This window comes from Euleptes europaea, chromosome 17, assembly GCF_029931775.1.
Source record: "Euleptes europaea isolate rEulEur1 chromosome 17, rEulEur1.hap1, whole genome shotgun sequence".
NCBI classification, from domain to species: Eukaryota; Metazoa; Chordata; class Lepidosauria; order Squamata; family Sphaerodactylidae; genus Euleptes; species Euleptes europaea.
Genome location: NC_079328.1, coordinates 11,232,638 through 11,245,289, shown reverse-complemented (window position 1 = coordinate 11,245,289; position 12,652 = coordinate 11,232,638). Strand labels below are relative to the sequence as shown.

General features: G+C 46.1%; 1 protein-coding gene across 1 annotated transcript in view; it reads left to right on the top strand.

Moving 5' to 3' along the window:
* The window catches only part of SLC4A9 (solute carrier family 4 member 9), a 54,523-nt gene extending 48,394 nt beyond the window's left edge, over positions 1 to 6,129 (top strand). Inside the window, exons 18-21 of the mRNA XM_056862899.1 lie at positions 125 to 193; positions 2,886 to 3,059; positions 4,638 to 4,793; positions 6,042 to 6,129. Of these exons, the coding sequence (XP_056718877.1) occupies positions 125 to 193; positions 2,886 to 3,059; positions 4,638 to 4,793; positions 6,042 to 6,095 (453 nt within the window). The 3' untranslated portion in view covers positions 6,096 to 6,129. The remainder of the gene's footprint in view (positions 1 to 124; positions 194 to 2,885; positions 3,060 to 4,637; positions 4,794 to 6,041) is intronic.
* The last annotated feature ends 6,523 nt before the right edge of the window (positions 6,130 to 12,652 follow it).

The window sequence follows — 12,652 nt, the reverse complement described above, 5'->3', positions numbered from 1 at the left end:
AAAGCTGCTTTGGATTCCTATTGGAGAGAAAGGCAGGTTATAAGTGAAGTAAATCAACAAATAAATTAAAGAAAGCCCAGTGCCTTTCTCTCTGTACTGATGCTTTGCCTTTGCTTTCCCACAGTTTATCCCAATGCCTGTGCTGTATGGGATTTTTCTCTACATGGGCGTGTCTGCCCTTAGCAGCATTCAGGTGAGTGCAAAGCATTACGAGGATAATCACCTGAAGGTCTGTAGTAAAGAATATGCTGTTGACGTGATTTCCATCCAGCTCCAACTCAGTAGGGTGGTCGTTGTACAAAACAGAAGGCACCGATATCAGAAGTGTGTGTAAGGATTATATATTTATTTACAAAATTTATATCCCAGCTTTCTGCCCCCACAAGGGCCACCAAGGTGGCTAACAAATTTAACGCCCCCCCCCCCACAAAACAGTTAAAAACAGAGCTAAAATACATACAAAGGCATAAAAACAACCATTAAAACATTGGGAGGGAAGGAGGGATCACTGAGGGAATGCAAAACTAAAGTCTTAATCTGCTAGTGGAAGATGGCAACAGAAGTGGACAGACAAATCTCCCCAGTAGGGTAGCCAACCTCCTGGTCTTAGCTGGAGATCTCCTGTTATTACAACTGATCTCCAGCCAATAGAGATCAGTTCCCCTGGAGAAAATGGCTGCTTTGGCAATGGAAGTCTATGGCATTGAAGTCCCTCCCCTCCCCAAACCCAGCCTTCCTCAGGTTCCGCCCCCAAAACCTCCCGCCGGTGGCGAAGAGGGACCTGGCAATCCTACTCCTTGGGGAGAGAGTTCCAGAGCTTTGGTGCCATGACCAAGAAGACCCTCTCCCGGGATGCCACCTGCCTAATCTCCTAAGGCGAAAGCATTTGAAGCAGCGCCTCTGAAGGTGACTGCAGTGGTTGGGTGGGTTCATAAGGGAGTAGGCAGTCCTTCAGGTATGTTGGTCCCAAACCATATAGGTCTTTGAAGGTAAAGACCAACACCTTGACTTGTGCCCAAAAGCAAATTGGGAGCCAGAGACTGTAGATGGGCCAAGACTGGAGTGATTTGGTCCTACGACCCACTCCAGTCAACATCCCGGCTGCAGCATTCTGTACCAATGGAAGCTTCCGAACACTTTTCAAGGGCAGCCCCACATAGAACGCATGGCAGTAATCTAATCTTGATGTAACCAGGGCATGCAGTGCAGTGGCCAGAGCTTTTTTCTTTTGCTTGGCATTTCCACAGTGATCCCTTCCTTCATCCCCGATGTTTTAACTGTTATTTTTATCTTCTGTACTTACTTTAAGCTGCGCTTTTAACTTGTTTTAATGATGTATTTGCATGTTAGTTTTAATGGCTTTTAAGATAATATTTGTATGTTTTAATGCGCTAGCTGCTTTGGTGGCCCTATTGGGGGCAGAAAGGTGGGGTCAAAATCTGGAAAATAAATAAATAAATTGAGCGAGGGGAGGGACAGTATTGAGGGGTGGGCAAGTCTGACGGCTGAGCCAGGGTCCGATCCATTTGTACAGTGTTACCCAGCCTGTAGGTCAAGACATAAAAGTGGGTAATGAAGCCTCTGAAAGTGGGTCACAGGCCAGCCCTCCCTGATAGTCACCCCTGCCCTCTCCATTGCTCTCTTTTGTATTTTGGAAACCGAGAGCTGACCTGGGAAACCGTATCTGCCGTTACATATTATAAGTGGGGTTGCCAGGTCGGTGGTCGCGTGGAGCATTCAGTTTTAGTTTAGTTTATTCGATTTTTAGCCTGCCCTTTCCAGGCCGAAGCCAGGCTCAGAGTGGCTAACAACAGTCTAAAAACAGTTTAAAATGATACATTTTATAGAATGTTACAATAAAAACAAGCATCTTAAAATGTCCATTACATCGCTCCTGTAGCAGCCAAACAGTTTAACCCGTTCACAGGCACATAGCGGAGCAAGCTCGGGGGAGGAGAGGCCAGCTATATGGAATACCAGAGGACTATAGAATTTAAAATGTTGAACATCCTTCACATGCGTTCTTTGCATACATTATGTTACAATAACCTTGCAAGGTATGTCAATATTATCCTCCCCATATTGCTGGTGGAGAATTAAGGGCAGGCAAGCAGAGGGCTGCCTTATAGGCTTCCTATGGCCACTGTGGGGCAGGATGCAGGGAAATGGCTGCCATGCGGGCAAGAAAATCCAAACTTCCCCAGCCGCATGGCAGCCATCCAGGCTTTACTGTGATCTTTTCCAAAACTTCAGGGCAATGCAGGTTTAAGAAAGATCAAAAAAAGCCGGGGAAACCCTGGGAGGTGCATGAATGCACCATGCTCTGGGGAAGCAAGGGGGGAAACGCTTCCCAACAGCACTGAATCTGGGGCAAATAACCGATGCAGAAATAGCCCCATTGAGTTTGTGGCTGAGTCAAGACTAACTTGCAGTATACAAGCCCCTTTTAGCCTCCACCCTGAAGAAGAAGAAGAGGAGGAGGAGGAGGAGTTGGTTTTTATATGCCAACTTTCTCTACCACTTAAGGAGGAATCAAACCGGCTTACAATCACCTTCCTTTCCCCTCCCCACAACAGACACCCTGTGAGGTAGGTGGGGCTGAGAGAGCTCTAAGAGAGCCGTGACTAGCCCAAGGTCACTCAGCTGGCTTCATGTGGAGGGCTGTGGAAACCAACCTGGTTTCTGACTCCACTACCCTGCATCTTCAGAGGGTACAGCTGTATTTTACATGGACATATTTACATGGTCTTCAGCAGACATCCCCTCGCTGTCTCTGATAACATGTGACAGTTATTGCACATTGTCCTATTCCAAGACAGGAGCTTCCCACTGTGAGATATTTGGTGGCTGCAGGAAGGTTCTGATGTGCCTTTTATATTTTCCAGTTAACGGATAGACTTCAGCTCCTGCTGATGCCAGCCAAACACCAGCCTGACTTCATTTATCTGCGCCACGTTCCTTTACGCAGAGTCCATCTCTTCACTTTCATTCAAATACTCTGCCTGGCTGTTCTGTGGATCCTGAAGTCGACGGAGGCTGCCATTATCTTCCCACTGATGGTGAGAGAGTCTAGTCAGCTTTCTTGTGGTTGTATCCCCAGGTGGTCTCACGATACGATTTGCCGGGCTCCTTCTCCCACACTCTTTTGCCAAACTCAAGCCCTTTTTCATGTGATTTTCTTCAACCTCCTCCAAAAAAGTCCTTCATTCTTCATGCAGCATCTGCCTGGATGAAAATTAACGTGCGTAGCAAATTTTGAAGCCAACAGTTTGCTGAATATTTACGAAATATTCTTTGAGTATGCCACATCTGGCATCAGTGTTTTAAATCCTCCACTACCGTACGCCAATAGTTTAGATGAGAAACCAATGTTTAATTTCTTTATTGGGCATCCCATGATACCTTAATCAAACTTTTGATTGCATTTGCTTACTCATGCAAGAATTTGTGAATTTTTAAATTTTGTGGCCAAATGTTGTGATGTCAGATTTAGCACTCAGGATCCACCAAATTTTGATTGGCTCATAATGCATTTTGAATGTTATTGATGCATTTTTGTTTCAGCTCTAGCATGGTAGTTCACTGCAGTCCCTGCTGCCCCCGCTCTACTTGCCTGTTGGTTAGTGGGGGTGTGGGAGCTTCCCTGATTGTCCTTTCCTCCTTCTTTCCTCCTCAATCTCCTCCCTTCTCAGTGTTCTGTTCTTGGTTGCCTGCTGCTCTCTCGCTCCACGCCATCCTTGTGGGACATCATCAGATCCCTGTGGCTTTCAAAAGTGCTTCTTCATGGAGATCCACGCCTGCCCTCTAACCTAGATCACTTCCCCTTTGCTCAGTCCCACATCTTTGTTTGCCTGTCTAATGTTCAACTGGATATCTTACCACCATTTCAAACTCAAAGTAGATGGAATACTGGGAATTTCCCATGCCCATCTCCCAGTTTGGCTCCAGAGGAGAATTTGTACTTGTTTGCACTCCTGCATAGTTTTCCCTATCGAAAATGTCCCCTTTGGCTTCATAAGGGGGAAAAGATGGCCTGTCTTTTTTTTCCTTCCAAGGTTAATAATGGGAGTGTGTGTGCCTGTGATTTTAATAGGGGAAACCATGCAGTGGTGGAAGGATTCGATTGCCTCTCCTCTCCCTGCACAGCACTTATCTGAATTTGGGCCATGCACACCTGAAAATCGTATTCTAAAGCAGCCAGGAGCTCCATGAAGTGTCTCCATGTACTTGGGCCTGTAGTTTGAGCTCATCTGTCGGTTTTTTTAATGGGGCAAATAGAGGTTCCGTGAGGCTGCTTCAAGTTGGGCAAGCGGTATGGGAGAAAGGCGTAAACCCTCTTCCTATTGTGGTCCTGATCCATATCAGAGCCCCGTGTCTCTGGATTTAGAAAAAAAGAAAGAAAATGCTGGGAGCTTTGTTAATGGAACCCCCAACACCATGCGTTTTTAAGCCCTCCCTCGATCTCTCCCTGGTCTCTCCCTTTCCTCTATTCTCTCTCCCCCTTTGTTATTTCCCCCCTCTGAAATGTAACTGTAAGCTCCTAAGGGCTTAATTTGCTCTGTAAAGCACAATATCTTTCTATGCCATGTACATAAACCATCCTCCTCCTCACTTCGTGTGATATTTCGGCCTTGTAGCTGCTGGCTCTTGTGGGTATCCGGAAGGTGATGGAATGCATCTTCTCCCTCCATGATCTGGCCTGGTTGGATGACATCATACCTGAAAAGGACCGGAAAGAGGAAGAGGAGAAACTGAAGGGGAAACAAGACCTGGATGAGAGCGACAGTGAGGAGGTGAGCATGGCTGGGTTCTCGGGGCAAGACAGACGGGGTCATCAAAATGTTCTGCCCTTCCCCCTCACTACATCCATGCAGGTCAGTAAGGAAGGAAGAAATGGGCCGGGTGGTGGTGGTTGTTTTTCAAGGCCTTTGTTGGATGGAGGCAGCAGGGCCTCTGGGCATACCATCTGCGGGCGGTAGATATGGAAAACCCTGGGACTGATCCCATCCTTCAACTAGGACTGGTGGGGGTCCAGCTTCAGGTGTCCATTGCCTCTCAGAGCAAGAAGTCTTGCCTGACAAATATGTGAAATGGATCGGGCTGCAGGGACTTGAGGTTTTGTCCGCTGCTGCCTGTTCCGTTTCCCATTCATTTGAAAGGAGTCTCCAGTGGTCCCAGATTGTCTAAAGCACCTTATATGCAGCTGAGCAGGGGGGAAAGAAATGCTGTTCTCTCACAGAATTTGGGCACATGATCTCTGGAGGGATGAAGTGACAGGAATAAAAAGCATGCACGCGTATGTGCACATACTAGGGTTGCCATTTTTCAGGTGGGGCCTGGAGATCCCCCGGAATTACAAGTGATCTCCAGACATCAGTTACCCTACAGAAAATGGCAACTTTGGAGGATCATGGGCTCTATTGTATCAAATCCCCACTGAACTCCCTCCTCTTTCCAAACTTTGCCCTCCCCAGGCTCTACCACACTTCAGGAATTTCCCAAGCTGGAGTTGGCAACCCTAGTGTGCACATGTGCATGTGCCTGCATACATACACAGTTCTCCATTGGGCTGTTGCTTATGTTCCAGTCCCTTACTTACTCCGGAGCCCCTAGTGCCTTACTCTTGGACTAGCCAGGGACTACCGTTGACAACCCTCTCTTGCTGCCTCCACTCAGTTTTGGCCTTTGGGAGCTGCACTCATTTCATAGGACTGGCCATCCTGACCTCCAGAAGGATGAGGACTAGTGTATATGGACATGCTCCAGAGTCCCATCTCAACCCACTGAGTTAGTATTTCTGGTTCCTGCAAATCACATTTCCCCAGGAAAAAGTAGATGTCTCTTTCCAAAAGCTTGGATTGGAGACTCTTCCCTGCTGTAGACTCTTCCCAGCTGGAGAGTCATTCTCTAAGCTCTGAAAACCTTCCCCAGTCTTCCTTTTTTTTAGTGGCAGGGAGAAAGGATGACATAGACAGAAGCAAGTATGTGCTGTTTTCTTTGGCAATGTAATAACTCCTTCCTCGACCTGTGCTCGTTTTTAGTCTGAACGTATGTACCAAGAGAAAGGACCAGAAATCAACATCTCTGTGAACTAGAGGGATCGAGAAACTCCAATGGACGAGACTAAAGATGAACCTGAGTTATGTGTAAGGATGTTTATTTTATGTGGGGAGGGGCGGTGGCTCAGTGGCAGAGTATCAGCTTGGCATGTGAAAGGTCCCAGGTTCAATCCCTGGTATCTCTATTATGCTTGTCATTGACCAAGATAATAAATACTACTACTGGTATCTCCAGTTAAAAGGATCAAGCAGTAGATGACGTGAAAGGCCTCTGCCTGAGTTCCTGGAGAGCTGCTGCCAGTCTGAGTAGACAATACTGACCTCGATGGAGCAAGGGTCTGAAGGCAACTCCTTGTGTCTGTGTTAGGAGCCTAGGAAGGACTGAACCAAGATGTGAGAGGAGAACCTCAAGGGTTACAGCTGGGCCACCAAGGGGTGAAGGGGACTAGGAAGACAGTATTCTTGGGGCCTGGTTACTCTGGGGCCCAGTGAACCCAGGCAAGTCATACCATTTGTTTCCATTTGACATCTGGGTCAGTTCAGGGTGATGTGGCCCAGAAGGAGTCTTTGGAGGCCCCTGATAGCACTCAGAAGCCTTGGGTCCCAGTCCAAGATCCTGCATACAGGAAGAGCTCACTGCATGTCATAGACCAGGGGTGTCAAATGTACGTCCCGCGGACCAGATCCGGCCCCTTGAGAGCTCTTAATCCGGCCCATGAGCCAGCTGAGGCAGCCCACCCCCCCACACACACACACTCTCGATCTGGGCTGGCGAGGCCTGGCCTGGCCTGACCAAGTGACAATTATGTCACATCCAGCCCTTAGAACAATTGAGTGAGGGGCCCAGCTTTTGTTCCCGTTGCCATCTGAGTCAAGGGGGACTAAGAGTGGGAACATAAGAACATAAGGAGGGCCCTGCTGGATCAGACCGAGGCCCATCAAGTCCAGCTGTCTGTTCACACAGTGGCCAACCAGGTGCCTCTAGGAAGCCCACAGACAAGACAACTGCAGCATTATCCTGCCTGTGTTCCATGGCCCCATGTGTTCCACAGACCCCTGCAGCCCCTCATGCTAGTCCCTGAATACCATCACTCCTGAAGGACAGAGCCTTGCAATCTTGCCTGCGCTGTGTAGAAAAATGAGAAAAGACTGGAAGGCTGAAAGAAGAGTCTCGGGGCATTTTCCCCACACCACCTTCCCCATGGGCTACCTGATGTTCATCACCTTCTGGGGACTGTTCACCCCCATGGGGAACAGAACAATGCTCCCTCCTCCATGGCCCATCCATTCCCCTCTTGCAATAAACCAAACTGTCTGTAGCAGCAAGTTAAACATTTGGATAGAGGTTTCTCTGTTCTGTCAACCATAAGCAGCAGCAAATGTGGTTTCAGAGGGCAGCTGTGCTGGTCTGCAGTAGAACAGCTAGATTCGAGTCTGGTAGCAACCTTGGAGACAAACGACAATTTAGGGGTATGAGCTTTCAGGAGTATCTTACTAAGGGAGCATTGACTCTTGAAAGCTCAGGCCCCGAAAATCTTGTTGGTTTCTAAGGTGCTCCTGGACTTGAGCCTAGCTGCAAAAAGCCAGTGTATTTCAGGTGGGTGTGGTACCTGAGCCAGAAGAGGGCTGTCGCCAATCTGGCAATCAGTGTGTGGAGTCTGCGATGGCTGCCATGAGTTAATGCATCTGCCAATATTGCAGCCTCCACTAAGGTTCCATCATTCATTCTAGTGACTACACCAATATTGTATGAAAGGAGGAGACAAATTGTAACATTCGTGTTTAGGCTGCAGAGGAGAATACTAAGAGGGAATATGATAACCATCTGCGAGTACTTGAAGGGCTGTCATATAGAGGAGGGTGCCGAGTTGTTTTCTGTTGCCCCAGAAGGTCGGACCAGAACCAACGGGTTGAAATTAAATCAAAAGAGTTTCCATCTAGACATTAGGAAGAATTTTCTAACAGTTAGAGCTGCTCCTCAGTGGAACAGGCTTCCTTGGGAGGTGGTGAGCTCTCCTTCCCTGGAGGTTTTTAAGCAGAGGCTAGATGGCCATCTGTCAGCAATGCTGATTCTATGACCTTAGGCAGTTCATGAGAGGGAGGGCATCTTGGCCATCTTCTGGGCATGGAGTAGGGGTCACTGGGAGGATGTGGGGGAGGTAGTTGTGAATTTCTTGCAGTGTGCAGGGGGTTGGACTAGATGACCCTGGTGGTCCCTTCCATGATTCTATGGTGGAATAGTCATGTTGGATTCAAAGGTTAGGGCTACCACAAATTCAAAAATCTCCTCATTACTAAATACCAAAAAGATTTCAGAATCAGCCTGCTCTGTTTCACATTGCCTTGGTATGAAAACCTCTCGTGGAGAATGCCGATATGCAGCTTGCCCTGATCACCCTTAAGCAAAGGAACTGAGGGCATCGATTTCCTAGAGAACACCTGCCGGAATGGTACGGGTAAACGAGGGGTTTGTTCAGCATAAGGCAGATGCTGAATTCAGTGCTTCTGGTGGCTGTGATCTCGATAGACTATCGTGGTGTTTAGCCTGCAGAGGAGAAGACTGAGTGGGGATATGATAACTATCTGAAAGTGTTTCATTTGATGAGGCAGATATTCTGCCAGAAATATTCGAATAATATGAAGAGCCAGAATTAAGTGTTTTCGTTTGAATCAACCAATGCAATATACAAGCTGGCAGATAAAAAAGAACTGTTGTATTGCTGGGTTGGTCCAGCAGCTGCTGAGGATGTTGCTGTTTTCAATGCAGAGAGGAAGAAAAGATAGGTAACCTGTCTCCTGTTGCTGTTTGTTGTGGAGATTGTGCAAGATGTCTATCTGAAGAGAAGAGCATGGCATTAAGTGACTGATGAGCTTGATGCTTTGTTACCTGCACAAGTCCGAACTACACCCTGAATGACACTGCAGTTCAGCAGAAGATGAAGATAATGATTGTCCTCTGACCACACTGAAGCAAATGGACCAAGAATTTCAGGTCTTTTATGCATGGCTTTTTCGCTCACCATCACCTCTCTGACAACTTCAGGTCTTTGTGTTGATTATGCATTCCATTTCCGACGGTCAGAGGTTGCCTTGCTCTCCCCCTGCGTTTTGCTCGCATTTTCAAATTTGAGAAAAAATGGGTCTCTGAAAACGTGGGCAAAGCATGAGGAAAAGCAGGGGGAGAGTGAGGCAACCTCTGACAGTTGGAAATGGCATGCATAATCAACACAAAGACCTGAAGTTGTTGGAGGGGTGGCGGCGAGAGAAACAGCCATGCATAAAAGACCTCAGACTTACTGCAAGGCAGTCATTCAGATTTAGCAGCAGAGAAGGGCAAATTTCCCACTCCTTACCTTCTGAACTGTCACAGCTGGCAAAGCTGAACAAGCCATTCCAACATCACATCTAAACAGCCAGGAAGCCAGGAAGAGAAAAGTTTTGGGACACACGAAGCTTTTACATTCAAGACAGAAGAAGGCTTGAAAGCAGCAGTCAGCATGAATGAAAAGCAAGCGTAAAAGTGTGTCCCTTTGAAAGTGTCTTTACCCTTTGATTTTTGCAAGATGACAGTGGAGACTTAGATATTAAAAGGTACGCACAAGATAAAGATCTAGCCAGAGTTGTGCTGAATAAATGTAAGGATTTTGTTTACTGGCAATTAAATTTACCATGCACATAACGGGTGGAAAATTGTATCTTCAAGCAAACATTCAAAATGATGTGGCATGCTTTGATAAATTAATTCATTGTGTGCTTGCCAAGTTCAGGCAAAGAATTAGACATTTCCAGTGGCATACCTTCCATATTCAGAAATGATGAATGAAAAGTGGTAAGGAAAGCTGTGAGAGACGTATTGGTACATCTGCTAATGATTAACATACCTCAGCACTTTGCAGAAGAGTATTCCCATCAAAGTAAGTACAAGACAAATGATGTAGAAGTAAATATTCTCTTTTTCTCCATCAGGTTTGATGGAGAAGGAATCTGGCGTGAGCATTTATGTGCCGTAACAGGTGTTGAATTCAGCAACTGTCTGAAGTTGAACAAGTGACTCATTTATTTGCACATTTTTAGCAGGTGTTCATTGGCTGTGAATCTCCTTGAAGGCATGTGATGCATCTTGTAAATGCTAGGTTGTCCCGCTTTGCTGGGATCAGTGATGCTATTGGTGGCATGGTAAATTTGCCTCATGGCAAGTGCTTTATGAGCTCTTTCCATAGGTTTTCAGGTTGAACTTACACAGGCTGGTAAAAAGCTCTTCAGCTCTCCTGGACACCATTAAACTCTTTTCACCTTTCTCCCCCACACAAACACATGTAGTGAGAATTCAGACGTAATGCGTAAAGTTTGTCTCAGTGTCTGCCTTGGACGGTTACATCCTGCACATGGGACCTATCAGTCTGTGCACAACAGGTTCCCCTGGAGCACTGAGTATCAACTGACAAGCACTTTCGGGGAAATCAGAGTCATCCCACTGCCTGTAGCAAGGAAGTCATTAGGTTGGCAGGTGTTCCTCGCAGGTTTCCAAAAGGCTCCACAAACATAAAAACAAATGCAAATATTTTTGCCGCAAAATCTTTGGAGGGGTGGAGGCAGGGGAGAAGACATGAGCTCTGAATGGTCATACTTGCGTGCACAAGATGAGATCTGTCAAGATGCTCTTCTTCTTTGCAGATGGGGTTTCCTGAAGGTCTCTCAACAGCAGCAGATGGGCGGCATTGAGAAATGGGTCACTGCTGACGCTCTACAGAACATGGTTGATTCACGATGGTTGTAACATGAAAAGTGGAGAAAGATGTTCCAGGGAATTGGAACGTAAGACAAAGGAAGATGGGCAGTCTCTTTTCCTCCGCCTCATGCACTGTGTTGTGCCTCGCAGGCCTATGCGGGACGTACACTATTGATTCCAGTATGTCATTGAGCAGTCTGGAAAGGTCACCATTTGTATGGCCGCTGGTGTACTTATTTACAAAACTGTTTGACATTCCTCCATTTTCTTGCTTTTTTTTGAAAGGCTCTCTAGAGTTATGCTAATAAAATGTACCATAAGGTTGTTGGTTTCCAAATTCACTTTAAAAAATCATTTGGGGGCTCTCCTTCCTGTGTTTTGTTTCTTTTTGTTTCCAGGAGGTAGATAACAGGAACACCTCTGCCTCATGCAAAAGGCAAGAATGTTGCTTGACATTTACATAAAACTTAGTGGGAAGAGATGTAGGGCACCCTGAGGTGGAATGTGTAGCACTCTGGCTAGGCAGCTGGTACTTGCAGTATCTGCCCTGACCCAGTGTTTGGAAGCCACAGTCAGTTGGATGGGGGTTAAGTAGCTGAACCTGAATCCAGACAAGATGAAGGTGATGCTGGTTGGAAGGCCAGGAGCTTTGGGAATATGTGATCTACCTGTAACTTGTGGTATGTTGCTTGATTGAAGCATGCAAAACTCCTAACTGAATTGAATAATGATAAGCTCACTCCATTGTTCTAGTTTCACTTCAGCTTGTTTGCCCTAAGCCACTTGACCACGGCCAACGGACATCAGCAAAGAAGAGCAAGAACCAGCATGGTGTAGTGGTTAGGAGCGGTGGACTCTAATCTGGAGAACCGAGTTTGATTCCCCACTCCTCCACATGAACGGCAGACTCTAATCTGAAGAATTGGGTTGGTTTCCCCACTCCTACACATGAAGTCAGCTGGGTGACCTTGGGTTAGTCACAGTTCTCTTAGAGTTCTCTCAGCCCCATCTACCTCACAAGGTGTCTGTTGTGGGGAGAGGAAGGGAAGGAAATTGTAAGCCAGTTTGAGTTTCATTAAAAGGTAGAGAAAATCGGCATATAAAAAACCGTTCTCCTTCTTCTCCTTAGATAATGCAATATAGAGCTGGGGGGTGCCAGGAGCATAGTGATATACCCACCTTGACAACTATGGATGATCTCTTTTAACAGTCTTACATAAAGTTTGGACAACATGGTGTTTTGCTTCCATTTTATCCCTTATTAAGATATATCAATAACAATTTTAAGATGGACTGACTGCAAAGAATATAAAAATACCAACAGATAATTCTAAATACATAATAATAGAATAAAGAGAGCTTTTACATGAGTCCAATATATGTTTCACTACAGACATGTACACGAAGCGAGGGGCTTCATTTATGCTGAAGCTGATTGTCAGTTCAAAGCTGTCCTATTAATATGCTTTATCATCTCTGACAAAACTGTCCCTTTAATTGGGCTCCCTTTCTTAGCTAATTAACCATCTTACAGATTTCAAGCAGCCTCCAAAACGATCCACTTAAAATATATGTATATGTTTTATTAGCACATTCTTCTCCTTTGAATCACAACAATTGATATCAGATAAAATTATTCCAAATTTCATATGCACAGGCTTACCTGTGGGCCACCATATACCATAACCTTGAACTTTCCTTTCGTTGCTATCCTTGCCGAGGCCAATCCTGCTACTATTCGGACACTACCTGAACCTGGGCCCAGCATGCAGTTACATATTTCTTTTCTCTTTTGATGTAAAAACAGACTGTCTCTGACTTACATCACGGCTACTCTATTTCAAGGCCTCTCTATTCTTTGTTC